The sequence below is a fragment of the Onychostruthus taczanowskii genome, unplaced genomic scaffold (assembly GCF_017590055.1).
Source record: "Onychostruthus taczanowskii isolate IOZ18803 unplaced genomic scaffold, ASM1759005v1 scaffold172, whole genome shotgun sequence".
Classification (NCBI taxonomy): domain Eukaryota; kingdom Metazoa; phylum Chordata; class Aves; order Passeriformes; family Passeridae; genus Onychostruthus; species Onychostruthus taczanowskii.
Window position 1 is genome coordinate 88,257 of NW_024498929.1, and position 20,418 is coordinate 108,674.

General features: G+C 53.9%; 1 protein-coding gene across 1 annotated transcript in view; it reads left to right on the forward strand.

Annotated features, from left to right (window-relative positions):
* The window catches only part of TIAM1 (TIAM Rac1 associated GEF 1), a 101,389-nt gene that overhangs the window by 27,270 nt on the left and 53,701 nt on the right, over positions 1-20,418 (forward strand). Inside the window, exons 2-4 of the mRNA XM_041400146.1 lie at positions 1,809-2,791; positions 14,654-15,101; positions 18,468-18,640. Of these exons, the coding sequence (XP_041256080.1) occupies positions 1,809-2,791; positions 14,654-15,101; positions 18,468-18,640 (1,604 nt within the window). The remainder of the gene's footprint in view (positions 1-1,808; positions 2,792-14,653; positions 15,102-18,467; positions 18,641-20,418) is intronic.

The following is a 20,418-nucleotide window of genomic DNA, read 5'->3' on the forward strand; positions in this document are numbered from 1 at the left end:
GAGGGCTTGTTTTAGATATCTGCAGAAGAGAACATGCAGGTTTTGTGCTTTAAAATGTTACATAGCCAAAAGCTGGCTGATTGTTTTTCAGTCTGTATCAAAGAGCTGTAGCTCTTGGGAGATAATGAACCCTTGTCTAGGGATTGGTAAAGCTGTCTTTTGATTTTTTTTGTTTTAAGATTTAAACCTGCCCTTTATTCAGTGCTTTTATTTTTCTAAACAAGTCATGGCAGCCAAAGGGAGTTCTGCCTTTCATTTCAGTAGATGTAGGGCATTTCCTCTGTAGTTTACTTCACCTGCAATTGTATTTATGTTCAATGCAGAAATGCCCAGATATTTATGGTGTTGTCTGTTGCCCCAGCACTGAACAGACTTCTAGCCTCAGCCATGAGCAGCTTTGCTGGGCACAGGAGCAGAGGCACAGTCCTCTTGCTGTGGTCAGAAGTGTCAGTGCAGAGCTCAGCTGTCCTGTTGTTTATTGCCATCAGTTCCTCACTTTCCCTGTGTTTGTGTGGGGCTGATTCACTTCTGTGCAGCAGCAATTGTGTGTGTCTAGATAGTGAGGGAAAATACGTGGTTGCATTCATCCTGCCAGCGTCTGGTGCAGTACCCACCAGCATCCTGGCAAAGGAGAGGAAATTGCCCCAAGAAATTAAAAACTCCAGATTATTTTACTGTCAGGGCAGCTTTTCTATTTTCAACCCAAACTGATGGAAATGCCTCAAAACAAAGAAGTTCTGTCTTGGAATTTCTTTTCCAGACTGATGGAGTGTTTTTCTCTATGTAGTTGTCTTGTGTGTGTAATTCAGGATCTCCTGTTTGATTTTGAACTTTGGCATTTACTTTCCTCCTTCTTCTTCTTGCTGTCAGGCCAGAGGGGAAGGACCCAATACTACTGATAAAATATTTCTGACATTTGTTGAGTGAGATCACAGACCTCAAAGTGTTTCCCAAGGTTGAATCAGATCATCACTCCCACCTCCTGGATGGGAAACCTGTTCCACGGCGGGACGTGCACAGCTGAATAATGCAGGAGGCTGGGCTGGGGCTGGGGACACCAACCCCGTCCCTGCGTTCCAGCTCAGATCAAAGAGCTCAGATCTGCTTATCTGCTTCAGAGGGAGTGGGAAGGAGAGGTTATTTTTGTATAGTCTGAGTCACTCATGCTAATTTATTTTTCATAATATGGCTTTCTTGTGGGGGACTCTCCGTACCTGCTTAATGTTGCACAGTTTTTTTGTTCCAGAAATCAAACCTGTCATTAGCTCGCTGCCAAACGGGTGGGTTTGTACTTTGCTGTTTGGTGCTTCGCTTTGCAGTTCCTAGCCAAAAAAAAGGTGAAATCTCAGCTAAAGGTGTACATCCCTCTGCTTTTCAGCATCTGTTACCTGCAGATAAACAGGAGCTGTTGATTTTTTGAGTTTGTTGGCTGGAACGGCGATGCTGAGGGTCAGGTGAATGTGCACAGAGCTGAGATGGCACGGTGGTGCTAAACCGGTTCCAGTTCACAGCGAGCTCCTGGGTGTGAAGTCCTTTGCTCTTCTGCACTCCTGGTTTGCACCAGCAGAGCTGTCTGGCTGTTGGCTGCCTTCTGATTTAACTGTATTTCTAGGTTTGTTGTACAGCCGCTGGCTCCCCTAATTAATTAATCTGTGGGGTTATTGCTGCAGTTACGGCAGTCCCCGCAAGAATCCGCGGTGTAGGTTTTGGGAGGGGCTCGGTAATTAACGAAACAAACAAGCGGCTGCTGTTGCATCGGGATGTCCACACTCCTCCCTGCCCTAACGGTGCCCGCTGTGTCCCTGCAGACCGTGACGCCATGGGCAACGCGGAGAGCCAGAGCGTGGAGCACGCCTTCTACGGGGACAAGCAGCCGGGGCTGGGCCGCAAGCACACGTCGCGCTCGCTGCGCCTCTCGGGCAAGGCCTCGCGCCGCACGCGCCACGCCTCCTCGGGCAAGATCGCCCACCGCAACTCCGAGGTGAGCACGCGCTCCAGCAGCACGCCCAGCATCCCGCAGTCGCTGGCCGAGAACGGCCTGGAGCCCTTCGCCCCCGAGGCCAACCTGGAGGACTTCGGCAGCGCCATGTGGGTGGAGCGCGTGGACATGGGGCTGCGGCCCGTGTCCTACCACACGGACTCGTCGGTGACGCCCAGCGTGGACAGCAGCACGGTGCTGACGGCCGCCTCCGTGCACAGCGTGCCCGACTCGGAGGAGAGCCGGCTCTACGGGGACGAGCCGCCCTTCCTGGCCGAGGGCGCCGGGCGGGCGCTGCGCTACGCGGCCAACGGCTCCGCCTTCGCGGACGCGGCCGGCTTCAAGAAGAAGCGCTCCAAGTCGGCCGACATCTGGCGCGAGGACAGCCTGGAGTTCTCGCTGTCCGACCTCAGCCAGGAGCACTTGACCAGCAACGAGGAGATCCTGGGCCTGGCCGAGGAGAAGGACGCCGAGGCCGCGCGGGGCCCGCAGGCCGGCGGCGGCCCCCAGCCCCTGGCCGCCTGCCAGCGCGCCAACTCCATGAGTGACCTGTACTCCCCCAAAACCCCCGGCGCCGCCGTCAACGGGGGCCCCCGCAACGCCTTCGGAGGGTACTGCCGGAACCTGGCGTCCGGCGTCCCGGAGCTCGGGAGCCACAAGATGGCTTCGGTGGCCGCCGAGGACGCGCCCTCCTCCTACAGTAACTACAACACGCTGCCCTGCAGGAAGTCCCACTGCCTCTCCGAAGGGGCCTCCAACCCCCAGATGAGCCATAGCAGCAGCATGCAAGGCAGGAGGGCGAAAACCACCCAGGTAAGGCGGTTTTCTTCTGTGGTTTGGCATTTGCTGGGCTGGGTCTACAGATGGTTTTCTGGGTTCTCCCAGGCCGTGTTTTCCTTCAACACCCCTTTCTGAGCAGACGACTGTGTCCAGGAGAGAGCTGAACTAGCCGGTCTCCAGAGCTGGCTCAATTCCATCACTGTCCCTTCTTTATCTGCAGCTCTCCTTGGACCTTTTGGACTCTTCACTGCCTCTGAGAAGGGGAAATGTGCATTTGCCAGCAGAAGATTTCCCTGCGTGCTTTGCAGTGCTGATGGTTCCTTTTTTTCCAGGGTAGCTGCCAAAACTGATCGCTCCTCTGCAGAGTTGTGTCCCCCCTTTTGCCCTCCCTCCTTGTTGCCCTTCCCTGCCTGCACTTGTGGCTGGAGGCAAAGAAGAAACCTGTTAGTGTTTCCCCTCCATGCTAAACACTCACTTGGGCTGAAATTTCACTTTTCTTATTAGCTGATGTTGGTGTCTGTGCAAAACATCTCCCCAAAACAGCGCTGGCACTGCCAGGCCTGCTGTAAACTGAGAAATGCTGGGGCATGGAGATGTATGGGGAAGATGCTGCTTGTCTGAGCCAGGGACAGCCTAGACTCGAGAGAAGCTTTGCTCTCAGGTGCCCTCCTGCACTCCAGACACCAGGCCTGTGATTTTGGGGCTTTCTTACATGTTTCCCTGCTTTTCCCTGTCCTGCCTGAGGGAGTTCCTGCCTCAGGCTGCAGGCAATGGTTCTGCTGGCAGTTCAGTGGCAGGTGACTTGTAGAGAAGGGCAGAAAGGAGTTCCAAACCCTGCCCAAACTCGTGCTGGGATGGGGCTGCTCGGGGACTCCCTGGCTGTGCTTGATCTGTGGAGATGGGCTGCTGCTAAATATAAAACTGGCATGCTGAAACAGATGCTGCAGCGTCCCACAACAGCAGCTTTGTTCTTCAAAATCAGCTCTTTGCTCTCGGAGGTGAAAAGCCTCTGGTGTGCCAGTGCAGGATAAAAACCTAGAGAACAACAAGAAGGAAAAAAAAATAAAGATGGGTTTTGGCAGCTTTGGACCTAACAGCTTTCCTGAAGATTGTTGGGTGCAACTGCTGCCTGCAGCCTGCTTTTGAGGGTATTTAAGGAAAAAGAGAATAGAGTTGGTGATGAACAGCCAAGCGTTTGTTTTTCTTCTTGGTGCCTATGCTGGCATTCAGAAGATTCCTCTGAGGCATGTAGTGAAAGTCTGGAATTTAAGCAGTATTTTGTGAGGCCTCAGCCATACCCAGGGAAATTATTTCGTGGGGCTGGTTTCACTAGACGGATCTCCCGAGACTGGAGATGATGGCTGTAAGGAGTCTTAGCAGTGATTATTACCATGGATAAATTCAACAAAATTAAAGCTTGGCAAAGGTCAAAATTCCTCCTCCCAAGTCTCTAATCCCTGCAGCGTCCTGTAAGTATAAGATAGTTGTCAGAAATGAAGTCATGTCAGCCCCTGCCTAGCCTGAGCAAGCTTAGGGAAATGACTGCCATTATGTGTTTGAAAAGGCAGAAATTAAGTCCGAATTTGCACACAAAGTGAAAGGAGTTCCTGCTGAGGTGGCTTTGGATGGGGTGAGGGGAGGGAAGTGACCAGTCTGTCTGTGCCAGGTCTCTCAGCAGTGTCTCACACTTTGCTCCTCTCTCCTTGGCACTGCTGCTGTGGGGTGTGCTGGGGGCTGAGGCTGTGCCACTGCCCTGCTCTTACTGTGCTCCTTGGCACTGTGCTGGCCTGTGCCAGCTGGCACTGGGCACCTTTGGGGCAGTTTTGGTTCCCTCTGCCATCCCAGCACTTTTATCCTTACACCCTTGATGAGCCCATATCCCTGGAGCCTGCCATGTGTGTCCTCGTGCTGGAAAACACTTCCTGCTATAAATGTGTGTTTTGGCCAGCCTTCTAAACTGCTTCCCCCATCCCAATCCCACAGAATAATTGTTAGATCTTAGGGCCACGAGGCCACCACACAAAGGTGACCCAGGGCCAGCTGTAATGGGGTGTTGGACACAGTTTTCCCTCTTGGCCTCCGGGCCAGTGAGGTGTCACTGCTCCTTGGAGTCACCTAATGGATTCTCCTAGCCAGGAGTGAAGTTTCTGCCCAGATTCTTGTTGTCAGGCCTCACAAGACTTCGGGGTTCTGTTTGCCAGTGGTTTGGGGAGTTTTTTCCCACTTTTTGGCAAGCTGTAGCTGGGATATCTGCCTGTTTCTTTAGTCTCAGCTGCCCTGGTGCTAGAAGTGCTGGAAGGGCCTGGTGATCACTGGTGGGTGACTTTTGACTAGTTTAGTTCCTGAAGAGGGTGAGTCTGAGAGCACAGCCACGGCCCTGGTGTTTGGTTCCCAAATCCAGCCATCATTCCATGGCATGCTCAGCTGCATTCGTGAGCACCACCCTGGTTTCTGTAAGTTAAATTTGCTGCAGGTTCTCACTAGCTGTGCTTTCTGGGCTGTCCTGGAAAAATGCATCCCAGAAAGAAGATGCCGGAATCGTGGCTGCACGTGTTTTGTTCTAATGCTCATCCATGGGTTCTTTGCAAGTACGTGGTTTACATTAAAGTGAAAAACACAACACACCAAAAACAGGGAGGAAAATCTCTCGCCGTCCAAATTTAAACCTCCAGTTGAACGGTGGGAGTCACTCTGCAGTAATGGAAGGGAGCTTTTTCCCATGGAGAGACAATTGTGTTCAATATGCACAAGTGATTAGTGCTCCCAGGGTGGCTCTGGGGCACCCACGCAGCAGTTCTGCTTTTCCCAGCACTGTGCCATTGAGGGTTCAGCTCTGCCGAGCCAGGCTTCCCGGAGAGCTCTGCTGGGATCTCTCTGGCTTTTGGAGCTGATGGGGTGTGGGTGGAAAGGCCTTAATTGGCTGCCATTTGCTCCCATTTTTCCTGGAAGGGAGGGAGCACCGCTTGGATACAGCTTGTTCTGACTGTGGGTTGTGAGATCCCCGGGAATCCTGCAGCCTGTTTTGTGGGATCCACGTTTTGTTTAGCGGCCCTGTTGTGTCCTGGGGCAGCTAAACATCTGCCTGCAGGAGACTCCCTCCTCCTCCTCCTCCTCATCCTCCTTCTAGACATTCAGAGACAAATGTACCCCATGCTCGCCTGCTGTTATGAGCCCTAATTGACATTTCAAGGAGGGAATTTCCCGGAGCAGCTGTGGCTGCCCCTGCATCCCTGAAAGTGTCCAAGGCCAGGCTGGACAGGGCTTGGAGCAGCCTGGGACAGTGGAAGGTGTCCCTGCCATGGCAGGGGTGGAATGAGGTGGGCTTTAAGGTCTCCTCCCAATCCAGCCCTCTGTGATTCTGTGAATTAAGGGATGAAAACCTTGAGGTGTGGTTTTGTGCCCCTTCCAAGCCTGTCTTGCCACCTCCTTATTCCATATTCCTTGTGAAGCCGAGTGGGGGGGAAGGAACAAGCTTCCTGCCTGACTCACTTGGAAGCTGTGCTGGCTTCAGCGCCAGCCCCAGGCCATGTCCTTGGCCTGTTAAATCCCCTTTTGTCCAATTTGCACATTTATTACTATTTTTAGGCCTCTCTAGGTAGCCTGCAGAAATCTGGGATCTCAAATGTAAAAAAAAAAAAAAAAAATCCTGCATTAAAATTTTTGCAGAATATGCAGGAGATGAAACCAAGTGGGTTTGTGGGAATTAGATCAGGATGTACAGAGAAACCAGTCTAAAATGAGACAATCTTTCCAGTTGATATTATTTTTTTACTATCTCAGGGAATTTTGTAACTGGTTACAGTGTTCCATTATGTTCTGTAGGATGGCTAAACTCCAGAGAGCTGACACTTGCTTTTAAGTTGTGTCAAACTTTGCCACAAAATCATTTTGTGGTTTAGAGGATATAATCCCAAAATGGAAGAGGACTGCACTGGGTCAGTCCCACAGAAGCACCATCCAGCCCAGTACCTGGTTCCCCAAATAGCAACTGCTCAGAAAAAGGGTTTGGGGTGAATTTTCCCTCAGGGCGTTTTTCCCAAAGCCAGCAGGTTACAGCTTGGAGCCTTCCTGTGCAAGGATTGCATCCAAGGCTCTCAAGTTGACCTGTCCCCCATGGATTCTCTTCTCTGAAATCATTTTCTGCTTCTGGCTTCCACTGCATCCTGTTCACTCTCTGCAGAGCACTTGTGGCCTTCCAGCCTGCTCTTCCAGCCCTCCTCAGCCATGGCTTTTCCAGGCAGAGCATCTTCAGCAGCTGGAGCTCTGCTCCTCTGGAGGAATGCTGCCTGTAGTCTGGAAAACGTGGCTATTTCCAGCCCAGGTGTGATTCCTTGTCAGATGGACCCTTAATCTGAGCTGTTTGACTGCAGATGGGATCGAGGAAGGAAATAAAGACAGAGTTGCACGGATTCAGTGATGATTGCTGGCACCTAGGTTAGTGAGTAGCTGAAAGCAGGGTGCTGTGGTGTGGGCTCACTGATCCCAGTCCCTTTCTGACAGAGGCTGTTCCCAAGGGCTCAGGTGTAGCCCGAGCCACGTTCCCAATCCCAAAAGCTGGGAATGGGACCCTTTGGCTCGGCTGGATCCCACCGAGGAGCAGGGCTCAGCTGGTCAGCCTGCTGAGCCTCCAGGCAAAACCAAATATCTGTGCCTTCAGCCCCAGGGCAAGGAAGGGCTGGGGGAAACAGGAACCACTGGTTTTGGGGCAGCCCAGCTTTGCACAGGGGCAAACTGCTCGGGATCCACATCTTGGGTCCTGCGTGGCAGCTCAGAATGACCAGAGCCCTGGAATGTCGGGACCAAACGAGCTGTTTATTGCCTGGCTGACTGGAAGTGGATTCGGTGAGGAAGAGAGAGGGATTCAGCGGGACAGAGAGCTCCAGAGCCAGACTCAGAGGTCTTTCCTGCCCTGTCACCCAGATGGGGGAGATTAGATCAGGTATTTCCTAGTCGGGATAGTTTAAAGCAAATAGTCACTCCCTTCAGAGCACACAGCTCTGCCCCAGTGCTGTCAGGGAAAGGAGCATGTGAAAATTGGTGTTTTGGTCTTCTCTGGCAAATATTTTGATACTTTTTCAAAGACCTTAATTTGTTTTTCTTCCTTCGCTCTCGGCCGGAGGCCAAGGGAAATCAAATCACCAGCCCTGATATTTGATCTAGCTCCACTCAGGCATGTTTTTTTAAACAGTAGGACTTTGTCATATATACATCTGAAGTGTGTATAACAACATTGGCAATAGCTGTATTATCTGGGAAGCTCTACACCCTGCACGGTTTTAGTTCCAAGTATTTTGCACTTCAAAATCGCAGACAGGTTACCCCAGCTGCTTGTTTGCTGGGCTGTGCTCGCTTACAGGGATGCATTTTGCAGGGGTGCTCCTTTCCAGGGAAGTGCTCCGTTGAAATGCTCCTTTTCAGAGAGTTCCAGCGTGTGGTGCTGTGCCTGGTTATCATCCCTGCTGACAGGCACTTCCCTGCTTCCCGGGTGGTTCAGGTGAGCTCCTCCCAGCTGAGGTGTTTGGGTTTCAAGCTGCTGTTCCAGCAGCTGTCCCCCATTTCTACCCTCTCCGTTGCATTTCTCAGGAGGAATTGCCTCTTCTTGGCTTCAGCAAACAAAAAGTAACCCAACCCTGTATTTTAATTTAACTGGGAGGATTTTGATGGCACGCTGCCCTTGGTTTAGCTCGAGCGCAGTTCGAGCTGCTTTTATTAGTTTATGGTTAACTCAGCTCCTCTAGAAACTTCTTCAGCTGGGTGGTCCTGGGATGAAAGCAGGGTAAATTTGGGGGTCCCTCGGCGTGTCCTTTGGGAACAGAGGCATTAAATACTGCAGCACCCCAGAACTGAGGGGATGGAAATTGGGAACTCACCTCAGATCTGTGCAGGTGTCGGCAGCTGCAGGCAGGGACCACGCTGCAACAGGGGATTAGGGCTGGATTCTCCTTCATGGAATTATGGACTTAGCACCCCTCAAAAGCCAGGGAGGAGCTGGTGGGGACGATTTCATTTTCCACATTTTATGTCTGACAGCTCCAGGGCTGTGCTCTCCTGACTGCTGCAGGAGTCCCTGTGGGTCCATGATTTGCCTTTAGGACACCTAAGATAAGAAAGGTGAATTCCCTGGGGAGGCACAGGGATGATCCTTCTGCAAGGGCCCACATATTGGCTGGAAAACATCTGGGAATCAGTGAACCAAAAGTGCTGCCCAGCCTGGTGCCCAGAGCTGAGGTGACAGCTTAGCCCCGAGACTTTCCCAGGGATTGTTGCCCAGACACCTGTGACTGTGATTCATCCTTTCATCATAAGGCTGGAGTTTATTGCCAGGAGAAGTGTCTGGAGGTGTGGGTTAGTCCCTTTTTGTCAGGGGCAAATTTGATTTCAGAGAACCATGAGCCAAACCTGCTGGTTTATTAAACTAACCTGAGCAGCTTTTAATGGCACATGGAGGGATTTGTTTATTTTGTTTTTTTCTAAATTTAATTTTTTAAAAATTTTGACTCTTTCAGACATCTCAAGAGCTGCTGCCCCAGTGCAGTGAGTGCAGAAGCAGGAATCAAACCATTTCTCCCACTCAGGTTTCAGTTGCACTTTAGATTTATTTTTTTGCTTTTCACTGTGACTGTGGAGAAAGGATTCAGTCTGGATTTGCAGCAAGCCATACCTTGACCATCAAATGATGGCAGAGTCAGTCCTGAAAAGAAAGGAAAAACACTTATCAGGCCAATCTTTCTCCACATAGGAGCTTCAAAGGGACACCAGTCAGATAAAAGCATGCAAACCATCAGGCTGCTGGCCCATTTGAAATGTATTCTGTGGTGCTTGCCTCAGGAGCAGCCAGACAGGTTGTGTGCAATCACTCTTGCTGAGTGTGAGCATCTGATTGCTCTCTTGCTCAACAGGACAGGGAACAAAGGGTATGCATTGGCTTGGAGGGAGCCCCTTCCCAGGCAAACCCCCACTCAGCTGTACTTTTAATGTAGTGGTTCATTTAGAAAGGAGTTTTAGCCATGAGGAACTATTCATATTTATGGAAGTAAGATTTTTCCTGCTAAAAGGAAGTGCCCATGAATCAGTGCTGTTGGTGGGGCAGGAGAGGGTGATTCAGCCAGTGTCTGTGGCAGGGCTGCTGGTGGGAAGTGCAGCCCCTGCAGGCACTCAGAGTGTGCCCAGTCATGAGCCAGAGCTGGGCAAGGCTTGTCCCATCCTGTGGTTTCTTCCAGCAGAGCCAGTACCAGGTATGTTCAACATGGGGACACTTGGAACCAGCCCCAGAGCTCCTCCCCTGATTTTTGCTAGCTGAATGTAGACATTTTTCCTGAAGCAAAGGGTTTTTTTTTTCTGTTTATCTTTTAAATTTAGCTAAAATTATTTACCAGATAAGGCTGCAGCAGACTTGCAGAGGTATGAGTACCACGTGAGCATATGCCAAAGCTACAGCACCAGGTACATTAGCCCGATGTAACTTTTGCATTACAGCTCTATTCCCCACTGCCTTGTTTTGCTTGTTCTGCCTGAAACCCCGTGTTGGTGTGAAGAAACAGCCCTGTATTTAAGTGGGTAGCTAATGCTTGCAGCAGCACTTTCCCCACTTGGTTCAGCAGTTCAGTTGCTCTCTGCCCTTGATGGGGCTGTGATAACTCATTCCACTTGGTTGCACTGGGATGCTCCTAGGGCTGCCCTGGCATGTGGCCCTGTTGGTGACAATGGCCCCATTCAGCCCCGCTGTGGTCCTCGCTGTGGTCCTCGTTCCAGGGCTGATCTTGTGGCACTGGGCATCCCACCTCTCCCTCCTCCTTCCCTTCAGGACTGTGAGCTGAGCCTCCTTTCACAGCCCCTGGGCACCTCAGGGACAGGATGGTGCTGTTCCTCCAAGCCCTTTGGCAACGCCAGGGATCCAGATCCCAGTGGGAGCTCTGCTGCTGCCTCCCACATCTCCCCATCCCAGCAGAGCCCCAGGGCCCCTTCAGTTCCCTTCCTCAGCCCCTACCCTGCACTTACCTTTCTCCCCGCTGTCCACAGGCTGATCTTGAGTGGAGCCTGTGCTCAGCAACCCCTGCTGTGGTTTGTTCCTGCCCTGGGACTGTTCCCCCCTCATCCCAGCAGGTTTCTGTGGGATGACAGCATTAAGGCTCTGTGCTTTGTGCAGAACCCCGAGCCGAGCGCGTTCGGTGCGGCGCTGCGAGGCTCCCGGGCTCTCCCTCCCCGAGGATGGGAGTGAGCTGGCACTGCAGAGACCTCTGAGAACGCCCTGAGCCCTGCTGACCCCAGCCCTGGACCCTCCTAAGCCAGCCCTGGACCCTCCTAAGCCAGCCCTGATCTCCTCCCAGGGCACACGAGGCTCCCTCCAGCCACATTTCGTTTGATAACTCGGACAGAGCGGTGCTGGCAGCTCCGGGCTCTGAGCTGCTCCCACCTTATCTGCTCAGACCCTCCTCCTGCCAAAGGCCTTGAGGGGGCTGCCCACAGGGCTTTGACAAGGGGTGTTGAGGAGTGGAAAGGGGAGCACAGGGAGCAGAGGGAGATTAGGGGCAGGGCTGTAGCATTACGCTGAAAAGATCTTTTGAGTCCAGCCTGTCACTTGCATTGTGGTAAAGATTGTGGAGATCTTTGCAAAATGTGCTACCTTATGAGCAAGTGTAACAAATATATTTACTCTGAGTTCTCCACTTTTGAGGTTTTTTTATAAACTGCTTTTTTTTTTGTTAGCTGACATCCTCATACGTTAGTTACAGAGTATAAGCCCCAGTTATTGACAGGGAAAGTGATGCAGTTAAAACAATGTCTCACCGAGGTCATCTGCACAGGCTGTAGCCTTACAAATCCTGTCTCCCTCAAGTCTGTTCTGGTAGTTGTTTGTTTTCTTAAATCAACTCATTTTAACTAGAGCATGAGATATGCTTCCTAAAAGTTACATCGGCTAAGATTTTGGAACTAACTGTGTACTTTTTGTAGAGCATAGAATCATGGAATCACAGGATTGTTCGGGTGGAAGGGACCTTAAAGTTCATCCCGTGCCGCCCCTGCCATGGCAGGGACACCTCCCACTGTCCCAGGTTAATCCAAGCCCCATCCAGCCTGGCCTTGGCACTGCCAGGGATCCAGGGGGCAGCCACAGCTGCTCTGGGCACCCTGTGCCAGGGCCTGCCCACCCACCTCATTCCCAATATCCAGTCTAAACCCGTTGCCTGTCAGTGTGAAGGAAATTGGCTTCCCAAAACCTTGGAAGAGCAGGATGCACGTGTGGCTGTGAGCGCTGCTCTGGGTGGGGCAGGGCTGTCCTTCCAGGAACCCTGCTCAGCCCATCCCCACGTGGAGCAGCAGGGCCTGGCCGGAGCAGCCCGTCTGTCACCGTGAGCTGCATTAAATCACAAAAATCACACAAATAAATAAATAAATCACATAAAGGGCCAGCGGGGCTGCGTTCCTGAGCGGGGAAGGAAGTGCTGCTTCTTCCAGCTGGACTCCGAGCGTCCCTGGGGAAGCGGTGTTTGTAAAGAGCGGGCCCATCCACTGCAAATTAATGCCTGGAAAGTTAGTCAGCCCTTGCCCTGCCCCTGAGCTCTCCGTGCAGCCCCTGCTCCGCAGGAGGATGGTTTCACGCTGAGCTGATGGAGGGTTTCTTTGTTTCCACAGAGCTGCTCTTGGATACAAAGAAAACTGGTGCTTGAACCAACATCTGGAAGCTTGTTTTCTCTCAAAATAAATACTCCATTCTGCTACCTCTTCTCAAAGACCCCTTTTTTTTTTTTAACTTGTGAATCAAGAAGTAGCTGCTCTTGCAGGAGAGGTTGAGGTTGAAATTCCTTCCTGTTGGCCATATTCCTCGCTTCTTTGAATCCACTTTGCTCAAGTACCTAAAATATTTGTTTCTATTCACAGAGTTTGGCCTTCATTCGTCCTCTGAAATCTGCTACAGATGCCTGTAGATACCAAAGTGGTGATGGGCATCTCCTGGGAGGATGAGCCTTGTGGCAGGGGCCAGGCTGAGTCACAGCCTTCAAAACCCCAGTTCAGTGGGGTTTTCTCCTGTCTTGCTCCAATTGTCTGTATTCTTGTCTCTTCTGATCCTGGCACTGCAAGTTCTTGGGGACCAGGAAGGGTCTGTGGGATTTGGTGGGGAGCATCACATGGCCCATCATTGCAGTTTGTGATGAGAACAGAAATAATCTCAGCCACATTAACCTGTCAGGAGGAAAAGAAAAATAAGAGCCTTTTTGGTTGCATAATTTTCAAAGGTCAGCCTTGGGGTGTCTGAAATGTGTGTTCAGCTGTAGGTGTGAATGCACAATATCAATGTTTTCTCCTCAAAACGCGTAGGTTGGGCGCTGCTTTTCTCGACACTGCCAGTTTTTGCTGCCATATGTTCTCCTTTTGCAAAACCTTTAGCACCGTTAACTTGGCTTAATGTAAACAGATGATGCTGCATCTTATATTCCAAATTGCCAAGGCCGTGGAGGCACCACCTGGAGTGGTGTATGCGGGACTGGTCTTTCCTAACCTGTGCTGGAAGCTCTGCCTCCACCTCACCTTTTCCTCCAGCTGTTTGTCTCCAGGAGAAAGGAATCTTGCCTTAGATGCCCTAAAGGCAAAGTGTTGGACCCACAAGGACTCCTGCAGCAGTCGGGGAAGTACAGCCCTGGAGCTGTGAGATGCTAAATGTTGAAAACTGGAGGGAAATGCATGGGGCAGCTTCACCCTTCTCTCCAAGGTGGACAGCGCCTGTCTGTCACCATGCCACCTTTTCCTCCACCCTTCTCTCCAAGCTGGACAGCAGCTATTTGTCACCATGCCACCTTTTTCTCCACCTTCTCTCCAAGCTGGACAGCAGCTATTTGTCACCATGCCACCTTTTTCTCCACCTTCTCTCCAAGGTGGACAGCAGCTGTTTGTCACCATGCCACCTTTTCCTCCACCTTCTCTCCAAGGTGGACAGCAGCTGTGTGTCACCCCCCCACCTTTTCCTCCACCTTCTCTCCAAGGTGGACAGTATCTGTCACCATGCCACCTTTTCCTCCACCTTCTCTCCAAGGTGGACAGTATCTGTCTGTCACCCCTCACCTTTTCCTCCACCCTTCTCTCCAAGGTGGACAGTATCTGTGTGTCACCCCCCCCACCTTTTCCTCCACCCTTCTCTCCAAGGTGGACAGTATCTGTCACCATGCCACCTTTTCCTCCACCCTTCTCTCCAAGCTGGACAGTATCTGTTTGTCACCATGCCACCTTTTCCTCCACCCTTCTCTCCAAGCTGGACAGCGCCTGTTTGTCACCCCCCACCTTTTCCTCCACCTTCTCTCCAAGGTGGACAGTATCTGTTTGTTACCATGCCACCTTTTCCTCCACCTTCTCTCCAAGGTGGACAGTATCTGTCACCACGCCACCTTTTCTTCCACCCTTCTCCCCAAGGTGGACAGCGCCTGTCTGTCACCATGCGACCTTTTCCTCCACCCTTCTCTCCAAGGGGGACAGTATCTGTCACCACGCCCCCTTTTCTTCCCCCCTTCTCTCCAAGGTGGCCAGTTCCTGTCTGTCACCATGCGACCTTTTCCTCCACCCTTCTCTCCAAGGGGGACAGTATCTGTCACCACGCCCCCTTTTCTTCCCCCCTTCTCTCCAAGGTGGCCAGTTCCTGTCTGTCACCATGCCACCTTTTCTTCCACCCTTCTCTCCAAGGTGGACAGTGCCTGTCTGTCACCATGCCACCTTTTCCTCTACCTTCTCTCCAAGGTGGACAGTGCCTGTTTGTCACCGCCCCACCTTTTCCTCCACTTGTTTGCCTTAGGGACAAGAAGAGACGAGGGATTTCCATCGCCAGCAAAAATGGAGGCGTGAAAAACCGCGGTGCACCCGGGCTCTTGGCCGAGCTCTCCCCTCACCCCGTGTCTCTCTCCCAAGCAGGACGTCCACGCGGGCGAGGGCAGCGAGTTCACGGACAGCGGCATCGAGGGCGCTGCCACGGACACGGAGCTGCTGTCGCGGCGCTCCAACGCCACCACGGCCAGCTACTCGCCGCCCGCCGGCCGCGCCTTCGTGGGCAGCGACAGCGGCAGCAGCTCGGCGGGCGACGGGCTGCGCCAGGGCGTCTACGAGAACTTCCGCCGCGAGCTGGAGATGAGCACGGCCAACAGCGAGCACCTGGAGGAGGCGGGCTCGGCCCTGAGCGACGAGCAGAGCAGCGGCACGCTCAGCTCCCCCGGGCAGTCCGACATCCTGCTGAGCGCCGCGCAGGGCACCGTGCGCAAGGCCGGCGCCCTGGCCGTCAAAAACTTCCTGGTGCACAAGAAGAACAAGAAGGTGGAGTCGGCCACGCGCAGGAAGTGGAAGCACTACTGGGTGTCGCTGAAAGGTACGGGGAGATGGGCAGGGGGGTGTCCAGGTGGGCACTCTCGGTGTCACTGAAAGGGACAGGGAGAGTGGGCGGGGGTGTACCCAGGTGGGCGCTCTGGGTGTCACTGAAAGGGACAGGGAGAGTGGGCGGGGGTGTACCCAGGTGGGCGCTCTGGGTGTCACTGAAAGGGACAGGGAGAGTGGGCGGGGGTGTACCCAGGTGGGCGCTCTGGGTGTCACTGAAAGGGACAGGGAGAGTGGGCGGGGGTGTACCCAGGTGGGCGCTCTGGGTGTCACTGAAAGGGACAGGGAGAGTGGGCGGGGGTGTACCCAGGTGGGCGCTCTGGGTGTCACTGAAAGGGACAGGGAGAGTGGGCGGGGGTGTACCCAGGTGGGCGCTCTGGGTGTCACTGAAAGGGACAGGGAGAGTGGGCGGGGGTGTACCCAGGTGGGCGCTCTGGGTGTCACTGAAAGGGACAGGGAGAGTGGGCGGGGGTGTACCCAGGTGGGCGCTCTGGGTGTCACTGAAAGGGACAGGGAGAGTGGGCGGGGGTGTACCCAGGTGGGCGCTCTGGGTGTCACTGAAAGGGACAGGGAGAGTGGGCGGGGGTGTACCCAGGTGGGCGCTCTGGGTGTCACTGAAAGGGACAGGGAGAGTGGGCGGGGGTGTACCCAGGTGGGCGCTCTGGGTGTCACTGAAAGGGACAGGGAGAGTGGGCGGGGGTGTACCCAGGTGGGCGCTCTGGGTGTCACTGAAAGGGACAGGGAGAGTGGGCGGGGGTGTACCCAGGTGGGCGCTCTGGGTGTCACTGAAAGGGACAGGGAGAGTGGGCGGGGGTGTACCCAGGTGGGCGCTCTGGGTGTCACTGAAAGGGACAGGGAGAGTGGGCGGGGGTGTACCCAGGTGGGCGCTCTGGGTGTCACTGAAAGGGACAGGGAGAGTGGGCGGGGGTGTACCCAGGTGGGCGCTCTGGGTGTCACTGAAAGGGACAGGGAGAGTGGGCGGGGGTGTACCCAGGTGGGCGCTCTGGGTGTCACTGAAAGGGACAGGGAGAGTGGGCGGGGGTGTACCCAGGTGGGCGCTCTGGGTGTCACTGAGAGGTACAGGGGCACTCTGGGTGTCCCTGAGCGGTGCAGGGAGAGTGGGCATGGGTGTACCCAGGGGGGCACTCTGGGTGGCCCTGAGCGGTGCAGGGAGAGCGGGCATGGGGGTACCCAGGTGGGCACTCTGGGCGTCACTGAGAGGGGCCTGGGTGTACCCAGGCGGGCACTCTGGGTTTCACTGAGAGGCACAGGGGCACTCTGGGGGTCCCTGAGCGGTGCCGGGAGAGTGGGCATGGGTGCACCCAGGTGGGCTCTCTGGGTGTCCCTGAGCGGCGCAGGGAGGGGGGGCAGGGGTGTGTACCCAGGGGGGCACTCTGGGTGGCACTGAGAGGGACAGGGGCACTCTGGGTGTCCCTGAGAGGGGCAGGGAGAATGGGCAGGGGTATACCCAGGTGGGCACTCTGGGTGTCACGGAGAGGGGCAGGGGTGTACCCAGGTGGGCACTCTGGGGGTCACTGAGAGGGGCAGGGAGAGTGGGCATGGGTTTACCCAGGTGGGCACTCTGGGTGTCACTGAGAGGGGCAGGGAGAGTGGGCATGGGTGTGTCCTATAGGGTGGCCAAACCAGGGACTCCTAAGAGAAGCTGCTGTGACCTTCAGTTGACATGAAGTGTGGGGAAGTGGCCCTGCTGTTCTCCAGAGGTTTTACGTGGTGGTTGCTGATGGGCTCAGTGATGGCACGTGTGTAGGCACCCCAAGGCACAGCAGTGGGGTTCATGCCTTGCTGGGAGCCCTGTTGGCACCACCTGGGTGTTCCCTTGGAGAAGGTGTCCCTGGCTTGCTGACAGCTGGGTGAGTACCTGTGTGCCCCTGCAGGCACACGAAGTTGGGGGGCTGGTGGTGGCAGGGGCTGGTGTTCACACAGGGGCTGTGCCATGCTCTGCATCCCTCCTGTACCTCTCCTTCCCCGAGAGGTGCCTCATGAGTACAAACACCCAGGGTTGCAGCACGTTTGCGGGGTGGACGGGAAGCTGTGGTTGGTCACCGATGCTGGCATGTGGCTCTGGCCGTGTCACCCACCCCATGGTGGGCACCCAGCTGCCCTGTTGCCTCCTCAGCTGCCTGGGCCACAGACTCTCCTCTCTGGATTGTTGCAGTTGCTGCTGAGCACATGCTCATAAACTCATCTTGTGCTTCATCAGCAGGGAAACGGGCAGCCCCAGCTTTGGGACCAGCCTCCCTCTGCTGTGCTGTGGCCAGGGCCAGCAGAGGCAGAGCTGTGTCCCCTGCTCTGGGTGGGCTCACCCAGAAGGCTCAGAGTGGTCAAACCCTGCCCTCCCCGCAGAGAGCTCTTCCTAGAGAGCTTGTTTGTTTTAATTTGCAGCGCTATTTTAAAGCCAGCGGCAAAGTTTGGAGCCAGCTCTTCCTTGGGGTCCTGGAGGGCTGGGGAAGGGGGAGAGGAGAAGGGAGGTGAGGGGCAGCCCTGGTCTCCTGGGAGGGGGCAGGAAGGTCTTGCTGTGAGGAGCTGGCGAACAAAGGGCCATCTGGGGGAATAAAGGGGAAGGATGAGCAGGGGAGTGATGTTGTTTTGAAGTGCTTTGGCTCAAGTGGAGTGTTAACTCCTTGGATTGCTGTGCCTTGATACTGGCAGTGTTTAACCGGGCTTTGAAGTGAACAGCCATTGTTTGGCTGCAAATTGTTTTCTGTGAGGCTGGAGCATCCTTTTCCAGTGACCAGAGCATCCCTTTCCAGTAGTGGCACAGCAACTACGTGCCAGCCTGTAAACAACTGGAGGCAGTGTGGGCAGGTGGGAGGGGAGGAGACCCTTTTCTTTTTGGAATCTCCCAAATTGCACCCTTGCTCTTCACTTTGTTTTCCTTCCCGGGGAGGATTGTAAAGATCATTTTGTAACACCGAGCAGGTTGTTTGCTGGCCCCAGCTAAGTTTTTTTGTCCATCTGCTTTTCAGCAAGCACAGCTCATCCCAGCTACTTAATTCCAGTTGCTGTCTGCATCCAGTAATTAAATGGCTTGATCTTTGCCTTGGGGGAGCTGCAGCTGCAGAGGCTGGGGCATGCCCGGGGGCCTGTCTGCTCCCAGCTGGCTGTCACCCCCTGGGGACCAGGATCTCGCCCTGCGTGGTGGGGTGGCCATGGACAACGCCAAATTGGTGATTTCTTATGACGTTTCTCATCTGGGAGTGTATTTTACTGCCCGTGACTTTCTGCGTTGGCAGTCCCAGAGAGAACAAAGCTCAGGGTGAGCCAAACAGCCCGGGGTCAGGGCTCACAGCTCACCAAAACCAGCAGAGCCCCTGAAGGTGCTGCTCGCTGTCTCCTGCAGGCTGCACGTTGTTCTTCTACGAGACGGACGGCAGGTCTGGCATCGACCACAACAGCATCCCCAAGCACGCCGTCTGGGTGGAGAACAGCATCGTGCAGGCCGTGCCCGAGCACCCCAAGAAGGACTTTGTCTTCTGCCTCAGCAACTCCCTTGGCGACGCTTTCCTCTTCCAGGTTGGCTCCTGCAAAGTTTCTTTCTGCCTCCCAGCGAGGAGGGCATCTAGCTGTGGCTGAGGTGGGTGGGAAGTACTGCTGGCTGCAGGAGGTTTGGGGTTTTCTTTGGCAGCACTAGAGGAAGGACGTGAGGTGAACGTGATCGGTGTCAAATCTGCTTTTTTAATAACTGGCTGGACCCCTCTTGTGTGGATGGCTGGAGCAAAGAATGGAGAAATGCTCTTGCATCCCTGCAAAAAGTGGTTGGGCAGCACGATTGGAACACATAGACCAAGCCAGTCACCCCACAGGACATGCAGCTGGGCACTAAAAGTGCTGTGCCACTCTCTGTGTCAAAGGAGGGCCTTGCAGGGAGGCTCGGGGGGCTGACAAGAGCAGGAGCAGCTGGAAGTGCAAGGGGATGTCTGGAGGGGCTGCAAAATCCAGCAGCCCTTTGTTCACACACCTTGCTGCTGCCCCAGAGGATACTGGAAGTGCAGGCTTTGGTTTTAAATCAGGAAATAGAAATGTCTCAATTTCGCTAGGTACATTTAGAAAAAATTAAATCCCAGGACTTTCATCAAAGACCATAGATTAGCTGATGTGTTTCACTTGAAAAGATTTCTGTCATTTGGTAACCACTGCTTCCCTGAGTGATTTTTAGGTTGCCATCCCCTTTCTTATGTCAAGTTGTCACTAAGTGGGGTGGGACATTCTGTTATTTGCAATTGGCAGCACGTGCTGAGGTTGAGTGCATTTCCTCCACTTGTGATTCAGTTTTCTTCATGGAGGAATTCCTTCATTTCTCTTTCCAATGGAGTTTCTTTCCTTCTTAAGCCAGAAGCTACTCTGGGGCAGGATGTGTCCCCACATCAACACTCTCCTCTATTCCAGAGCAAAAAACTAAATTTATACTGTATTGTAGGTCCTTGCAAAGGGCTGGGTTCTCAAAGTGGTGCAAAAAGAAAAGCCCTTCTGATTCCTGGAGGGATTGGGTGTCTGATTGAAAAAAAACATCTTTTTTTGTGGACTAACTTCTCTGCCACCTCAACAGGATTTTTCCTTCTGTAGTACTGCCCTGTCCCTCTCTCCTTCACGTTTTCCCTGGGAAGGGGATGAGTATTTTGGCACCTGGAGACCTTCCTCCAGGTGAGAGGGAATCATAGAGCCACAGAATGGCCTGGGTTGGAGGGGACATTAAAGATCACCTTGTTCCACCCCTGCCATGGCAGGGACACCTTCCACTGTCCCATGTTAATCCAAGCCCTGTCCAGCCTGGCCTTGGAGTCTTCCAGGGACCCAGGGGCAGCCACAGCTGCTCTGGGCACCCTGTGCCAGTGCCTGCCCACCCTCACAGGGAGGAATCCCTTCCCAAAATCCCTCTGGCAGTGAGAAGCCACTCCCTGTGTCCCGTCCCTGCATGTCCTTACAAAGAATCCCTCTGTGTTTTTTCTGTGGGCTCCCGGACTCACCCCAAAGCTTATTCCCCCAGACCCCGCTGTCATTGTGCCTCAGGAAGGTGTTTGTGTAGGGAGGAAGCAAAACGGAGCCTTTTCAAGCAAAACCCAGTCATTTCTGTTGGCAGAAACGTTGTGTGATGTGTGCCTTCTGCCAGGGAAGCAGGGCAGGAGGAGGGGATGCTCCGAGCAGTGGCTGCTGTGCCCCACAGCCAGCCCAGAGCTGCAGCAGGGGTTGGCAAGGGGAGGCACAGCCCTGCAGGGGCTGTTTGTGTGCTGTGCGAGGGAAAGCAGGGATCCCACACACCCTGGGCACTGCAGCCAGAGACATCCCATCCCTCC